General features: G+C 41.0%; 1 protein-coding gene across 1 annotated transcript; it reads left to right on the forward strand.

Annotated features, from left to right (window-relative positions):
* The first annotated feature begins 10,773 nt into the window (after positions 1-10,773).
* On the forward strand, positions 10,774-12,615 carry LOC116248794 (WD repeat-containing protein LWD1). The gene has a single exon (XM_031621767.2). The coding sequence runs from the start codon at positions 11,344-11,346 to the stop codon at positions 12,394-12,396; it is 1,053 nt and encodes a 350-aa protein (XP_031477627.1). The 5' UTR covers positions 10,774-11,343; the 3' UTR covers positions 12,397-12,615.
* The last annotated feature ends 5,661 nt before the right edge of the window (positions 12,616-18,276 follow it).

An 18,276-nucleotide genomic window follows, 5' to 3' on the forward strand; every position in this document is an offset into this window, starting at 1 on the left:
TTGTGAACTTGTGAACTGAAAATAATTTTTTTGTAATCTCTTAAACATGTAAAATATCTTTCAAAAGGAGGTCATGAAAATGAGACTATAGTATATCATGAATATCCAAGTGTGCTTCATTTCCAACATGAACTGTCTCCTTTCCTTTCATAGGGATTTTGTATACTTATAGAACTCAGGTCATTGGAGACATGGTATAATGCACCAAAGTCTAGATACCAACCAAAATCATCCAATGAGGAGGAAGACACGTGAAAAGTGTAGGGAGAAGATGAACTTCTATTTAGAGAGATGAATTGTTGTAGTTATCTTCTAGTTTGTTGATTTTGAAGCACATTTTGGCCCTGTGACTAGGTTTGTGACAACATTGGTATACCATCTGCCCAAACTTGTAGTTATTTTAAGTAATGCCATCAACCACCACATCCACAGTTTGATTGTTGTTTCCATACTATCCCTAAGACATAGTTTTAACATTGTTAAACAAAGTTGGCAAACAAGTTGTTGGATAGCTCTTCACTCTTATTTCACCAAGTTGAGGTTCATGCATGAGTAAGAGATTGTGTAGTTTGGCCACAAAAAATTGGTCAGATTGGGTGGTAAGAGAAGTTCTTAATGCAACATATTCAAAGGAAAGAGTGCAAAGAGTAGGATCATATCATTTTCTATAATAGGATTGGATGCCATAGCAAGTTAGTGGCCTATCATCTTCACTTTTTTAGAAGTCTAAGGAAACAATGTTATTGTTTACATACCAAATGAGGGGTTTCTTAATTTGGTAGGTCCTATTTGGCAAAAGTAATGTACATCCATGTTTAATTAACCCCTTGAGCATCACACATACTAATTCGTAATCAGCACATGAAATTGTACATCTGAGATGACATATAAACTATATGGACTTGAAGATTGCAATTTCCAGTTGCCATGGACTTCACCGTGGTCAAGTTATTGTAGAAAATGAAGGATTTTCTACTAGAACTCAAACCCACCAAATGAGTAAAGTTGGCCCATGGGGTCCTAAAACAAACCACTTAGAACTACATGTTACTTTAAAACTCCATTTTCATTCACCCATATGTAGAAAAAAAATTATAATTTGCATATAGAGGGGCTACACCCTTATGTGCAGATGTTTTCTCTTTCCTTTGATCTTTGATGAAGCTTCACATGTAGGAAAAGAATCCATCTTCCGCCATAGGTTTGTTCATCATCCTCGGGTGATATGGTCTCTGTCATTTTTTACCTCATCACTCCTAGTTGTTCAACTGCTTTGGTATATGCTTCTTCATTCAAGATGCATTATAGTTGCTTCATGAATATAGATGTAGTGGAAGAGACTTATTGAGTGTCATCAACTGCCTTCAAAAATATTGGTTCATCACGTGCAATAGCAATGAAATTAATTAGTGGACGTCTTTGAACATCTGTCCACCCATCAAAAACAATTGATACCACAGTCGTGTTCCATGTAAACTTTTTCCTTTCTAAACTTTGCTCAACCTCGTTTTTTTTTCATTTTTGAAGAAGTGATGTATGCAACCTTTCTGAACAGGGAGGTATATATCCTGATAATTTACTATTTTCAAGCATAGTACAAGGCTTCTTCCAAAATGGATTTCTAGCTACATTGAAAGGAATGCAATTAGAATAGAAAAACGTAGCAATCACTTTATCTATTTCTGCCCTTCCGCAAGAATCAAAACATTTCTTTTCTTATTAGAACACTTAGGATTTGTCACAATAATACTTGTTTTCTTCTTGTTGTGGATTGCATCAGCACGATCTTGCAACCTCTTGAACTCTCGAGTTTTTTCTGTAGAAATTTTTTTACATCCTCGAATTCCATAACCTGACAACTTCAACAAATGTGTCTTAATTCTTGTGTAAGATCCTACAAATGTAGCTTCACAATATTTGTATATAAAATGCACATTTCCACCACCACTGCCTACATCTTTAGTGACCGCTTTCATTTCTTTCCACAGTGGTTGTTCTTCAGATGCATATGCTTCACCAGGTACTGTAGAAGACTTTGAAACATCACCTTCATCCACATTCACACTAGATGAAGAACCTATTGCAGGAGAAACTGAAACAACTTCTTTTCCTTTCCTTCTATTTGCCATCTTTTATGGTTTATCACTTTATCTAGTGTTGACCAGCTCTTGCACTGTTGCACAGTAGAACATCGAACAATGAGCTTTAATTTTAAAACTATCTATGGATATGAAACAATAATTGCAAAAATTCAAGTGACATTCAGGTTGAATAAATGACAAGAGGTTAGCAAGTGAGAAAATCAAGAAACCAAATCTTAACATTAAGCACCAATCAAGCATAAGGAGAGCTAGCATTTTGATCAACCACCACATCAGCCATCATGCATAGGTTCAGCCCAAGTGCCAATGGCACAAGATGACAAGAATAACAGGAAAAAAAATAGAACAAGAAAGGGAGAATCATGATATGCAGACAACTATGATAATCGAGCATGACTCAACAACTCCTGAAGCTGAACCTTTGCCGAATTACCTGAATCAGCCTATTCAAATGGAAACAGACCTCTTCAGCATTTAACAATTAACACATGGTTCAATTCGAGGACAACACACGGAGCGTAATCATGGTTCCAACACTTTATATTTTCAAGTTTATTCATTTTGTTGCTCTCTAATTTTTTCACATAAAAGAGAGATCATTTTAACTTCGACACAAGTCATAAACGATTCCAATTTGATTCAGCTGATTCACTGAACCATTGTTCACATCAGAGTGCCAACAATGAATTCATTGCTGTCCATTGGCCTTGAGATCAATATTTCACTATTTCAGATTAAAAAAAAATTACTTTGAGATCCATTGGCTTGAACGAGCCATAGATGAAACTATTTGACAAAGCAATCTTTCAAACTATTTGATTTTGATATATGATAAACCAAACGATAGAATGCCAAAAAAAAAATTGTGAACAAAAGAAAATAAATAATGTCAGCCAATAAACTATGATACCAATATACCATGGTGCGGCTAAAAAATTTGCATTCATTCTTTGCTTTCATTAACGACAAAGAGCAGCCAATAAAATTTCAGAGCAGTACTGCTAACCCCACCATGTTTGCAAATGTGATGAGAGCAGCCATGACGTATGAAACTTGCGAAGAAGGAGAAAGCAATCAAGCATGCTTAAGAAGTTATATCATATATGATGCTAACCAATAACCTATGCTACCCTGTAACAGTAATCGAGAGAGAAAGTCTGCAATAGGCAATAGCCATTATGGTAATACCATGTCCTAAGAACAAGGTCACAAATACATACAAGTCCATGCTTGAATCAGGTTTTTCTCTACGAATGTGACTTGCAGAATTTTGAAAATATTAGATTTTAAACCATTCAGTTCATGAGAAATTTTCCACCATTTTAATCCAGGTATCAAGGATTCAAGAAAAACGATTCACTTGCCTAGAATGTGGCGCCACTTAAATCACTCATGCAACGAGGCTCATTCATGAATTAATGAAAAAGGAAACGTAAAACTCATCATTAAATCAGGAGGAGCAAAGCCTGGAACAAGAGAAAAAGGAGAAACAAGGACACGAAAGTTAGCTGCAGAAAGCGACCGCAAGAAAGGTCGGCAAGAACCTAAAGCGGCACAGTGAAGACAATAGAAACAGCAACAAAGAAAGAAAGAAAGAAAGCAGAAGAAGAAGAAGGAGGAGGAGGAGAAAGATGGCTGGAGAAAACGAGAGAAAACAAGGGCATTGAAATTTGAAAGATGGTTGAGGTTGAGGAAGAAAACGAAATGGGGAAAACAGTGGAGGGAGACAAATGGCTGGAGAAAACAAAATACCTGGATGCTGCCGAAAGAGATGATCGCAGCCAACGCCGGTCGCCGGACAGAGAAGAAACTACCGCCGGTCGCCAGACAGAGAGGAAACTACCGCTGGTCGCCGGACAGGGAGGAAGCTACCGCTAGTGGAAGGGATTGCAGTAGAGAGAGAGAACGAAGAAGGCTTCAAAGGGGGAAAAAAGTTCGTGGACTCATGCCCGACTAATTTGGTTCATTTCTTTAAATTTGAAAATCTTAAAAAACCCTAAAAAGAGGACAAAAATGGCCAGACTGGTTTTTTACCGCACCTGACTCGCGTTTGACGCGAGTCCGGCGCGTGTCAATAAATGACATTTTTAGTCTGGTACGTCTGACCGCACCCGACTCATTGTTGACGGTCTTGGGTGCGCATCAGGGTCGCACCCGCATTGCGTCAACGCAGGTGTGGATTCGAGTGCGGGTGCGCATCAACCACACCATGGTATCATAGTTCTACACGTAGGGATGTTAATAAATCCTATTTAGATATGATACCTGATTGAACCACATAAAAAATGGATATTTTTTTAAGCATGACACTGTTGGAGAGTTTTGCATATGATGAGCAGCCATTCCATAAGGTACCTCAATGAGTCTATTGGCTGTAGTATGCATGTGTTTGTGATGTTCTTTGGAATCATTACTATGCTAGAAGGTGCCCCACTTTGTGTCTACACTCTCAAAGTTCTTGTCTACAAGGTTTAATCTTCAACAGCAACTCTTTACAAAACACACAAGAGGAGGTGCATAGGCACATCTACAAGTCATTATTGGCCAATTGTTGCAACATAGGGAGTGCTCTACTTCCTTGCGTGTAGATAGGGCTGCACACGAGCCGAGTCGAGCTCGAGCTTGCCCAGCTCGAGCTCGAGCTCGAGCTTGCCCAGCTCGAGCTCGAGCTCGAACTCGACTCGAACTCGAGTCGAGCTACCTAACACAAGCTCGAGCTCGACTCGATTAAATAAAGTCGAGCTCGAGCTCGACTCGATTAACTCGATTAGCTCGTCTAAATAAAATATGATCCTTCTTTTTAAAAATATGATCCTTCTTTTTAAAATATCTAGTAAATTTCATGACGTGGGATGAAATTTGTTTACTCGTCGAGTATAAACGAGTCGAGTCGAGTATAAACGAGTCGAGTTCTTAAAACTCGAACTCGACTCGTTCACTCATTCGAGTTTCATTGTAAGCTCGAACTCGACTCGTTTATAAACGAGTCGAGCTCGAGCCGAGTTTAACCGGGCGAGTTCGAGTCGAGCCCGAGCTGGCTCGACTCGTTGTGCAGCCCTACGTGTAGAACACATGTATGGAGTGCCAACCCTCACCATATTCCCTCTTACCTGTAGTCTCATCTCAGCTACTAAATGTGTGATGAATCCTCAACACATAATCCCAAGCTCCTCATCCATTATCTTACTTCTTTGATAATAGGCATGGGGCACATTTAGAATTTTGATATCCAATTACGAATTCAGATAAGATTCAAATATAAGAAATGACATCTGATCGCATTCATATTCAAATTTAAATAAATACTGAGCAGATTGGCATTGAGATTCAGATCACATATTGTTTGGATTCAGTTTAAAAATCAGATTCATATGTTAACCTAAAAATTGAACTCATATCAGATTCAAATTATAAATTCAAATTTTGGATTCGGATAAGGCATAGATTTCTTTCATTGGAATTTGAAAAAGGAGATATGGTAAAGTGTATATCTGATTTGAATTTCATCTGTTAACATCCATTTCATCTGTGAACATCCCTATCTCCCATGAGAGAAGCATCATGAGAATGGCTTCCCTAGTGAATATGAGAGGGTTTGGGGCCACTTTCTAGCCCAATTAGGGTTGATTGCTTGATGCACTAGGCCCTAATTACCCCATGCATTGCCCTCTTTCCAACTCCTTAAGTTAGTGTTCGGTAGAATTAGATCTTCAATCTGAGGCTACTTTAAAAGGTGTGCCATGAAATATGCCCTCTTTAAACAAACAAGGGTATCTTACTTGCATGGATCTCAACTCCAAGCGACAAATAGAAAATATGGATTTGAGGTCATGTTTTTTTTTTTTGAGAAAATATTGTGGGGGACGGGGTTGGGGGGTCCAACCTCCAATCAATGAATATGAGATCGTGGCAATCTCAAAACATCATAGACCTTAGATCTATAGTAAAACGAATGCAGACTAGAGGTTTTGGCTGGGGAGACTGGTGCATGTAGTTGGTACTATCCTTAATGGCCAATGATTAAGTCTTCATCCATTTGGGCTTGAGAAAGAGTTCCTCTACCATAGCTTGCCTACATAGGTTGAGATGGTTTTAACAATAGACAACCCTCTTAAGATGACTCCTACCATCCATTTATGTTTAAACAAAATGGAGATCTTAGTATTGTGGATATCAAATCCAAGCTGCATTTAGAAAACTATATATTTGAGCTCAGTTTTTTTTTTTTTTTTTTTGCCTATGTAGCCCATGTGCCAATCCTAAGGTAGCAGCTGGCCTAGGCACATGCTAGCCGCCATGCCTCTTTTCTCATCTTATGGCGAGGAGTGGGTTTGGTAAGGCTCGTCATGACCTGGCCTCTTTTTCTTCCCAGTCGCATCTAACAATTGCAGGTTATATTTGGACAAATGTTGCTTTTATCAAAGAGAAGCTGAGTAGGTTTATGGCAATTCAAATTCCAAATCTAGTTACTGTGTCCATCCTTATCTAAGTCTGAATCCACGTACAAGGTCCCAATAAATCTCCTTCAGGCTTTCCTTCTCTAGGGTCTAGAGTTTGGATTCATGCAGCGTCCAATTCGCAGCCTTATTTACTGGTAGGGTCTGCCCAAATGCGGCCACGAAATCACCAAAGTGCAGCCGAAGACCCTCTCCATGATCTAGGAGGAGATTGCCGTTCAAGGGTTTAAAATGTTAAATACAAATTTAGGTTCCTGCCGGACAGTCACCCCAGCTCAAAGTAGGTCAAGTGAGTACATGTATGGCTTCCCCAAACCCGGCTTGATCCTACTACAAATGACTAGAATAGGTGTGAGACTTAATACAAATCGCAGCGATACAATATATCACTCTCCTCACTCAACATTCATCAAACCATTCAAACCACCCTGTCATACAATCTCTAGTCGGAACAAACCACACCCTTACTCCTAGGTGGTCCACAACCCGGAAATCGTGTCCTTGGCAAGGTGCCTTGGAGGGATTCCAACCGGTTGTCAATGCCAATGGCGGGTTAGAAAGCAAGAACTCCCTTTCCCCGGATCTATAGGGTGATCTGATGTTACCTCCCAAGGCCTCGCTTGAGGACTCCTCGTGCTCACCGAAGGCAAATTCCAGCAACACATAAGTTGCCCTTCGGTATTTGGCTCCCTTCAATTCCGGGCAGCAATACTCCTCTAGGAATGAACGATAGAGAGAGAGGGAGTATCGTCACCAGATTCCCAATCAACCCCAAGAGTGAACGTAAAGTCGATTGGGGGAAACTATCGTCGATTTCACCCGGCGGATGCGGTTCCTTCTCTCTCTCAGGCTGCAATCTCGCACGGGTAGGTGATGAAGCCCACGTTCTCCTTGCTGGAATTAAGATATCATGGACGAAACCAACAAGTATCAAGTAATAGAAGCGAACAAGGAATCAACTTCTAGAAGAGGAAAGCCTTCACCCGTAAGACCAATTTAACCCCGGTCTTTTGTGTCGAGAGGAGAGTGCAATCACCGGAGCGCCGGCGGATGTCGAGGCAATCCTCAAGTTACACTCCTTCTCCTCCGTTCACGACCTCTACTAAGCCACGGACAAGCCTCCTCCACTTGCACGATTCGTATGAGAGAAATAGCAATCAAGACTCAATCAAATAAGATAAGAAAGTCAAGAGGCGGATGCACTTCACCGGTTTCGCAAAAGACCCCTAGGAAGCAACGTAGATAGGGGGAAGCAAGTGTTGAAAGCGCCAACACACGCGTATCTTCCTTCTTTTCCGGTGGAAGTGGAAGCTCCGGCAAGGAATGTTCATCGGACTCCGATGGATCAACTCCCCTTTTGCTCACCGTGGCTCCTTGATAGTTCTAAGGCGAGTAGGCCTCCTCACGCGAGTTAGGGCTGATAGGCCTTCCCTGGTCGTGAGACTCCCTCCTAGGATCGTGGAAAAATCTCCTTTGATCGTGCATTGAGAATCTCCAAGGATGGCGCCAAGATCTTGCCTTAGTTGGATAATGTCCAGGTGCAATGCACCTAACCCACGAATCCAACTCCTTCCTATTTCGTTGGAGATGAGATAGGAAAGGGGAATCTTGCAAGAGTAGAAGCAAGCTGATCCTGACCATGTGGAGGGTCCAGATCTCTAAAGAATCTCCCGGGATATGGTGAGAATCGGACCTTAGATGGAGGGCGTCTAGATGCAATGAATTTGACCGTAATTCGAATCCTTTCCTATTTCGTTGGAGAAGAAATAGGAAAGGAGATCTTGCTCATGTAGGAACGAGCTGCCCCCGTCCACGTGTCCTCCCGTCCAGCTGCCACCTAGCTCCTTCCTTTTTGGTGGCCGTCAAGATGCAATGAACCTTCTAGCGCGGGAGATCTTCTTTCCAAATCTTTAGGAACAGAATCGGAAAGAAATCACCCCTTGATTGGCGCGCATGACACTTGTCGCGCCTTCCTATCTTCTTGCGGCACCTTCCAATTCCGTCGAGATTGCGTTGGCCAGCTAGATGGCGCCTACTTCCTCGTGCTGCCACCTGTCCCCCACGCTATCCGTGACCGATCTCCCTTCCAAATGCGTCGCCAAAGAGATAGGGCAAGGATATTGGCGCCAAGGGTTGCCTTTTTGATACCCTTATGCGCTAGGGTTTTCCCTTCCACCTTCGGACGTAATTGCCCATGATTATTGAATAATTAATCCAAGTAAAAACAAGATTCAGTAGGGGCAGACTGGGAACTAATCAACCAATTATCGGATTTGGCCGGAGGTCACCGGATCTGGCCGTAATGTAGCCTGAAAAACTGAGCTATACCATGAAATCTGACGAACAGGTTTCTAGAACTTGCAGACGATGATTCAATGGTCAAATGGACTCCAAATACCTTGAATTTTGATATGTTGCAGATCTTCTGATTACGAATCCAAATGTATATGGCTCGCCTAAAAACTCCACCAGAATCGCCGGAAACAGCCTCTGCAAGTGGCGGTTACGGAAACAGCGAACTTCCGCAGCAGTTTTGACTGCCTTCCCGTAGTCCGATCGACCTGAAATTTTAGTATGTTATAGATGAGGCCGATAACTTTCCAACGAGCTATAGATCGCCATGAAACTCCCATTGCATCTCCAGATATAGCAATTTTATCTGGGATAACTCATGTCTCCCTTTTCAGAAATCCGAATCTCGCCTCTTCCCGTGATTTTCCTTCTTCTTTCCGCTTTTGCTCCTATTTCTTTCACACGTCTTCTTCCTCCTCGTTCCTAGTCCTCCCTTTATGACTCAGAATTATGGTAGGGTCTTAGGGTCGTCTTATCTAACTCGGATTCACTAGAGAAATACCAGAATTTAGGCGGCTGGGAAGATTCCAACTGGATGCTCTTGAAACTCCTCACAATGCCTCCGAAGATAGATCTTCTTCTCCATGCGATACCGCTGGTCCAGTCCTAGTTAGACGAAGAGTTTCCCCTTCGAATGCAAGGCTGGGGCCTTCGTTGATGTTGTGGTTAAGGGGATACCGAAATCTCATCCACCAAGTATTAGGAAGAGCGGAATACTTGGCTATCCGGATGATGATCTCGCCGGATGTCGTTGATGAAGAACCAGCGGGCAGAACCACGACACGTCATCTTCTTCACCTCCCTATGGAGCAGCTGCCTCAAGATCCCTTCGTGATCAATGAAAATACACAGCCGACCACCCAAGGACTCCTCGGTTAGGGAACGTTGTAGAAACCCACCGTCAATGGCTACCGGCGGCCATTGATCTCACGAATTTCTCCATTGATCTCACGTCAAAGGTGAGAGTTGTTGTATAGTGCTTAAGATTGTGCCACGCCCAAAGGACCAAAGTATTCTCCACGCATGGAGGAAAGAGAAACTTCCAACTTCATTAAGCAAGAATAATCAAGGTGTCTCGGATTTGGCTTAAATACAAGTGCCAAACCGGTTCAAAGCAATGTCTCGTGATGAGACGTAAAACAAATCGAGTCTAACATAAAAACGATGCAAAATCAAATCAACTTAAGTAAAGAGTCTAAATCTGATTTGGGGCCACTTGCCACCTTGTGCTTACCCGTGGCTGATCTAGGCTGCATCGCACCCTTTTCACCATGCCGGGCTGGGCTGCTAATGATGCCCTTGGTCAAGTAACTAGGTTCGGCCTTGGCTGCCTCACCTTGAACATGGTATGCTGCTACAAGGGTGATAACCTCCCTCAACTCCTCATTGCCTTTGGGAGCCCACTTGGTCTTGTCAGTGTCTTGTGAATGATTAACCTCACTAAGATTTTGACCTTTGGTGCCTACAAGACGCTCTCCTGCCTTAGCCTCCCTTAACTCTAACACATCCTCACTAGTTGGCCCAACCTTGCGCACCGCACCATCTTCACTTGGGAGATTAACCTCACTTAGGATTTGAGCACTCTTGACAGCGCCTTGGGCATTCTTCGATATGGTCCCAATTTGGCACTTATCATTTACTATGTGAAAGCCTCGCCTCGAAACTTCACATGGCCATTATAATCCCAAATATGACATCTAAAAATATCTGCGCATTAGGAATCCGCCGTTTCCGTGGACAAGCTTTCTCTCCCTCGAGGATGCTGAAGAACATATACTCCTGTTTTATTCGGAGTAAACTGGTTTTGAGGCCTCAATGGCACGTAAACAAAAGGCGCCCAACTAGGGTAATGCCGCTATGCTTTTGTTGTTGGGTCCAGCCCACTGGTGCCGAGCTCGGAAGCTACTCCGGAGGCGCTGCTCAAGTTGTGGCTTCTCGTCCTTTCATCAATCCATTGTACCCGCCGACGAGCGCCTTACATCCTTTTGCCGTTCTACACGGAGAAGTTTAAGAAGGCTTTTTACCTTAGCAACCTCAGGTGAGAGAAACATCCGGTGTATTTGGAGTCCGTGGGTTCTGAGAGGAGATAGATAGATAGAGGGGAAGAGCAGTGGTGGGGAACTGGAAAGCCGAGCCCCAATCCTCTTCTGATTAGAGAGAGAGAGAGCAGTGGTGGTGAACTCTGGAAAGCCTAGCCCCAATCCTCTTCTGATAGAGAGAGAGAGAGAGAGAGCAGTGGTGGGGAACTGGAAAGCCGAGCCCCAATCCTCTTCTGATAGAGAGAGAGAGAGAGAAACCCAGCCCCAGCCTTGATCCTCTGCTTTGATTTGTGGGGCAGCGTTCATTCCCCCCTACGGAGCAGCTTTCCTCCTCTTCCATCCATATCAAGACCTTCCCTCAACCTCATACTTGTTGAGAAAGAAGAAGGAATAATGAGCGGCGCGAACGACGGTGGAGGAGGAGGAGGCGGTGGAGATGGTTCATCCGAGGAGCAGCAGAAGCGGTCGGAAATCTACACGTACGAGGCACCCTGGCACATCTTCGCCATGAATTGGAGCGTGCGCAGGGACAAGAAATACCGGTTGGCCATCGCCAGCATGCTCGAGCAATACGCCAATCGCGTGGAGATCGTGCAGCTGGACGACTCGACGGGCGACATCAGATCCGACCCCAGATTGGCCTTCGACCATCCCTACCCGGCAACCAAGGTTATGTTCATTCCGGACAAGGAATGTGCGCGGCCGGACCTTCTGGCCACGTCCGGCGACTCGCTCCGCGTCTGGCAGGTCCGAGACGACCGGGTCGATCTCAAGAGCTTCCTCAACAGCAACAAGAACAGCGAGTTTTGCGGGCCTCTGACGTCCTTCGACTGGAACGAGGCGGAGCCGAGGCGCGTGGGCACCTCCAGCATCGACACCACCTGCACCATCTGGGACATCGACAAGGAGGCAGTCGATACGCAACTCATTGCTCACGACAAGGAGGTATACGACATCGCCTGGGGCGGCGTCGGCGTCTTCGCCTCCGTCTCCGCCGACGGCTCCGTCCGTGTCTTCGACTTGCGAGACAAGGAACACTCTACCATCATCTACGAGAGCTCGGAGCCCGACACTCCGCTGGTGCGGCTGGGTTGGAACAAGCAGGATCCCAGGTACATGGCTACCATCATCATGGACAGCCCCAAGGTGGTGGTGCTGGATATCAGGTACCCCACTCTCCCCGTCGTAGAACTGCAGCGCCACCAGGCCAGCGTCAATGCCATCGCCTGGGCTCCCCACAGCTCATGCCACATCTGCACCGCCGGGGACGACTCGCAGGCCCTCATCTGGGACCTCTCGTCGATGGGCCAACCCGTCGAGGGCGGTCTGGACCCCATCCTCGCCTACACTGCCGGTGCGGAGATTGAGCAGCTGCAGTGGTCTTCCTCCCAGCCTGACTGGGTTGCCATCGCCTTTTCCACAAAGCTACAGATCCTGAGGGTTTAAGAGCGTATTTCGCTGGCTGTACTAGTTCTTTTCCCAACCGTAACCGCTCCTTTTCTTTTGCGTATCCATCCCCTTCGTTGGCCCAAAATTTCCTCTTGAACATAGCGTGGAAGAAGGTTGATTTGTTTTCTGGAACTAGGTGAAACATAACATAGTGGTTGCTGATACTGGGTTTAATATGGTTCTTCCTGTCTAATCTCTATTTCTTTGGTTTTTCAATGCCTCAATCTTTCTCTTTCCTTTTTCTTTGTAGTGAATGGCGTAAGTATTTTGTTTTCTTACTTGCTTATTGAGTGCTCAGCGTAACTTTCTGGAATTTTAAAATATTTCTCCTTCTTTTTCTTGGTTATGCAACCTTACGAAGTTTTAAGCTATTTCCATCTTAGCTAAGACCAGCTTAAACATTCAGATGTGTGGTCTAACACATGAAGACGCGTGTTTGCTGAAGGGGTGGATTATAACATTTTAAATATGAATAACTGTTCGAGAATAGGGCCATATCTAAGAGTTTGAAGTATATCAATAAAGGTATATATCTTTTCAATACTAATGTGTTTGGTTGCTATTTTTTCTGCCGCAAAAAATGAAGGTGGCTATGAGGTTGATTAGGATTTGTCATCTTTTCCCGCATGCTGGGTTTATTTTCGAGCTTGGCTGCTACAATCTTTGCAATCGGCATGATGTCTTATGAGAATAAGACAAGGAAAATGGGAAGTGCAAGTGCAGACAGCTAATAAGCCACTAAAATTAGCATTATAAACTGATACTCATGAGTTCATTTATTTTATAGTTGAAAAATGCTCAAATAATACTCAATTCAATAAATGTATCCTGGATGATGGTTTGAGGAACTGCAATTCAACATGAGATCTAGGTAGTGAAAAGTGCTACTAAGGACCTAGGTGGAAAGTCTCCTGGACAGTTTAATTTGGACATAAGGCAGGAGTAGCAGGGTGTCCTTGAGATCTTAAAAATCGACTGAATTAAAAATGTTGTAATTAATATTTACAAAATGAAAGGAATTATAAAAACAATTGCTTCCTTTTCACATAGAAAACCAAAAAAGAAAAAAGAAATAGGTTATCCTTTTCAGATGGCAATTTATACTGTTAAACTAGCTACTGGTTAGTGGAACTAGTTTTGAGCTTTGACTAGTCAGCCTAGGCATCTGTCAGCTGACTAGTTCTGGGCCTGAAAACTGCCAAGCCTGTAGGTTAGGCCAACGAGTCGTCAATTGATCACTCATCAATTTGTAGGTACTTAACATTTGCTAAATTAGTTGTTTCCCTTATAATATAGTATCTATATATATTTATAAGAGAGCTTTTCCCTTATATGACATATAAATGTGTGTGTTTGTATCTTGGTTTTTGTTTTTGTTTTTAATTTATTTGCAATTGTTTAGGAAGGCTAGTGATGTTTGTGTATGTGTCTTTTTGTAGATATTTTATGTAGACACCGAAGCAGAAGCACACACACACACACACACACATATCTTCTTTTAGATTAGTGATTTTAAACTGTAAACTCTTGCCTTGTTAGATATTAAATTTCAATTTACCGTTGTGTGATGTCTGGTTGAAATATGGTTTACATGATCGTAGTGATATTTGATGTCTTCTATTCCTTCTACATTACAAACGTGTAACTTTTTATACTTCCTTATAGACATTATTTTAGTCAACCTATTTGGGCTTGCTAGTATCGACTAATCATTTTAGAGCCTTGATCAACCTGGGATTGACTTTTGATTTTGACAACTTTGACTACTACGGAAGGCACCTGGATGTTGGACTGATGACTACGATGTGTAGGAAGGTTTTTGTCACAGGTTTTGACTACATTGCATGAGATTTGTTAATTGAAAATGATTCATCATCACTGAGCCAGAGATAGTGTAAATTAATTGATACAATGTTAAAGCTTAACATGACTGAAGTTGAAGTTTAGTAAAATTGTAAAGAGCGTCTTTTTATGGTAAAATGCCATGCTTTCAGTGTGGGAAATCACAATAATCTGTGAGAGCTTGGAAAACAGAAGAAAAAAGCACAAAGCTCAGAATGTGGCATTTTCCCATACGATAGAAACATTCACAGTTTTCCATATTTTTATGGAAGCATCATTAATGTGCATTACAGAAACATCACGTTTTTAATTGTGGGAAGGATGTATTGCTAACTGAACCTTCAGTTGGTCTCTTATTTTCGTATTATTTTGTAATGTATCTTTTTTTGTGTTTTGCCAATTTTTATGGTTTCTTTTCATCTCTAACCATAAAACGTATTGTTCTTTTCTGGAATTTAAGAAGCATCTTTTTCCATCGCTGAAAGAAAAAGTTTGTTGTGACTGGAGGAATGAAAGTCATGGTAGAAGTAGAAAAGCATTAGCTTGTACTTTGTGACAGCTTTCCCCTGTGGAACATTGGAAATCCTTTAACCAACAACTTTTACCCTTTTACAAAAATATATTATCAGTCTCAACAATTTAATATAACTTTGAGCTTTGAAGGAGAGCAATCAATCTTAAAGGAAAATCCTTGACAAATGAAAAAATGAAGTTTGAACCATTGGATATCATGATAGAGTATCTATATGTTTATATTTTCATGAGTTTTTTGTGCTTTCTTGGGATGATATATGCTTTACCTATAAGTTTTCATTTCATTTTGTTTGGTAGATGCTTGTGTATGGTGTACACAGTACACTGCAAATAGATTCCAATCAAATAACAATTAGATGCTACTGAACTTTTTGTGAACTAGGGCATTCTGATCCAGCTAAGTTAAGGGAGACAGCACAGGACGTGAAGCATTTGTCTGTCAGTGAAATAAATAAGCAGCAGGCTGAACTACTTAACTGATCCTTCTGATTCTGTAAGGAACTGTCTAGAGATTCTATGTGTTGCCCACATATTCCGTACCTCTTTACGCACATATAAAACCATGGGTTACACCATTTTTGGCGATGACAGAATGAGACTTTTATGCACAGAATAAGACTTTTGTGCATGTAAACTGAGCTTTGAATAGTCCAATGATCTCCTGGCTCACTTTCTAATCTTCATATCTGGGACTGTGGAACCTTGTAGACTATATGTAGTAGTAACATTGCTGTTGCATGTTATTAGTTTCTACATTTTCTTTTGCCACTTAAAGTGCCTATTCCAGCCCAGGCTGTAGATTCTACTCATAGCCTAGGCTCCATGTAGACTGGACTAGGCACTTTAAGCAGTACCTCAAAAAAAAAAAAAGGAAAAATGAAGAAACTAATAAAATGCAACACTAAATATTATTATATATAATCACATGTATAAACAAATATACAATTGCATGCAGTTACGTAAAGATTATTAAACTGAATCAAAATAATTCAACTAAATACACACAGTCACATTGAGCCATATATAATATATATATATATATAATTATATATATATATAATTATATATATATTGAAAAATAGTTAAAAATGAATTTATCTTGATTTTAACGCGATTTTTAAATTTTATTTTTTATTTCATTTTCTGTTTTGATTTTTTTTCAAGTTTTGTTGCATTGTTTTATTTCCTCTTGTTTTAGGTATTTAACATAACCTCCTAAATGCAATACAATACTTATTAGTTTTTCATTCTTGTATTTTTACCTAACATTTTGATTTTTTTTTTAAATTCTAAGATTTTCCCAGAAAAAAACTTTGCTGATAAATGCCCAAGAAAAACCTTGGCAATAAAAACCCTAGAACAATATTTGTGGCTATGATATATATATATATATAGATGTGCATGCGTGTGTGTATATAACTATATATAGGTGCAGCCTAAGCAGTTTGGCAGGCCTAGAGCCTAGGCAGAACTAGGCATATTAAGTGGGATACTACCCAAACAGGAACAAAAAAAATGGAATACTGATTATTAAAATTAATTGCCAAACTGAAGCATTTCTCCATAGAAAACCTATGACTGTCAACTTATGACAATAAAACAATTAAAATGCGTGATAACACAAACACATTAAACATTTCACAATATGATAATGAACATAATTAGAAGTTGGAGAGAGCAAATTTGATGAAGTAAAATTACTAAAGTTAACAAGTTATAGCACAAAGGAAAAAAAAAAACTTGCAAGTAATATCAATTGTTTTCAATGTTATATAGCATGCAAAACCTTTCCCTTTCCAAAATGCCAACAGCTAAATTTCTAATGTTAATCTAAAGGTAAAACCCTTTTCTATGTCACATGGGTAAAGGCACGGGTTTGGACATGGGTGCAGAGCAATTTGGCAACACTTGGGTATTCATGTGAAATCTGAAAACTTGATATTTCATAAACTTAATATCACAGCAAACGGATTAAAGTTGAAAAAGAAAAACAGATTATAAGATGCTAAGATGTGTTATAAATCAGATTATTTAATAAAACCATAACTGGTTGCATGCATATTGAAAGGTCAGACTGATAAAAAATAATTTCATTGTATGCCCCACAAACACCCCCCCAACCCCTGAAAAAAAAGAAAAGAAAAAGAAAAAAAGGAGGGATGGAATAACTAAGGGAAACTTGGAACGAGGACTGAGAGAAACTGAGGATGAGAAAAGGAGACAGACAGAGAAAAACTGAAAAAGAGAAAGGGCATTGGACAAAAGAGCAGCAAGAGAGGGTGATGGAGAAAAATAAGTCCGAGGGAGAGGTGATGGAGAAAAGAGGGAGGCAGACAGAGAAAAACTGAGAAAAAGGAGGAAGAAGGGGCAGCAGAGAAAAGAGCAGCAAGAGAGGGCAATGGAGAAAAATAAGGCCGAGGGAGAGGGGGATGGGGAAAAGAGGCAGTCATACTTGTTGCTGAAGAGAAGAAAAGTAACTTGCTTGGCACATTGGAAAGAAGAAAAGCAGCTGCTAGAGGCAATAGTTTTGCCAGTATCTGTAGATGCTCAGATGCTATATCTGGAGAAAGTGGCAGGCCGCTAGAGACAAGCAGGGTTTTGTTTTTGGTGGCTCAAAAAGTTTCTGCTTTGTGTGGTGCAGGAGAGCTTTCTACTTCGGTTGAGGGCAACAGTTCTCCCATGAATATACATGGTGAATAAAAAAAGAACACTTAATCGTTGGATGAAAATGGACTTCATCAATTTTAACTGAATCTAAAAATTGTCGAACTTGGCTTTGCTTGCATCTGATATGGTTAAAAATGTTTCTGGGCTGTACCCAGACCTGCACCCATGTCCAAGCGTGTAAACATGGTTGCATCTTCCATTTAGAAGCATCTGTGTTACATATCTTAAAGAAAAACCTAAGACTACTCATCTAATTAAAAAAAGGTAATATAAATCCTCAATATAATCATATTTCATGTTAACCTTGCTTGCCATAAAATGGTCTTCTATTATAATTTTTATAAACAAGAAAATTTTGGAAACATAAATATATATTATAATAGTATGTGAATTGTAACTGTAACTATAACTGCACATGCAGACACAAACAAGATATACACTTGTAAATTGTAATGCAACATCACATGCAACAAAAAAAAGGTGAAAAAACTTTGCAAAAAAGAGGAAAAGAAGTTCTGTCTCAGAAGAAGAAAATAAAGAGAGAATAAGAAAAATATGAGGTTGTCAATGAGAAAAGCATAGGCTGTTGAGTGCTTAAGCGAGCATGGGCATCCTAGGGAATGTTTTAGGCACTATCAAATGGCAGGTTTCCAGACAATAAGTGGCCTTGACAATTAGGAAGCTTGAGTGTTTAAGCCCTGTGAAATTTTGACAGCACAGCTCACAAGTGCACTAAAGCACATAAATATGGAAAAGAAAATCCTTTATTAGAGGCCAAATGCTTTGAGAAGCATAGTAAAAAGGGGAGAAACCCATAACTATGTTATGTACCAT

Source organism: Nymphaea colorata, chromosome 2 (genome assembly GCF_008831285.2).
Source record: "Nymphaea colorata isolate Beijing-Zhang1983 chromosome 2, ASM883128v2, whole genome shotgun sequence".
NCBI lineage: Eukaryota > Viridiplantae > Streptophyta > Magnoliopsida > Nymphaeales > Nymphaeaceae > Nymphaea > Nymphaea colorata.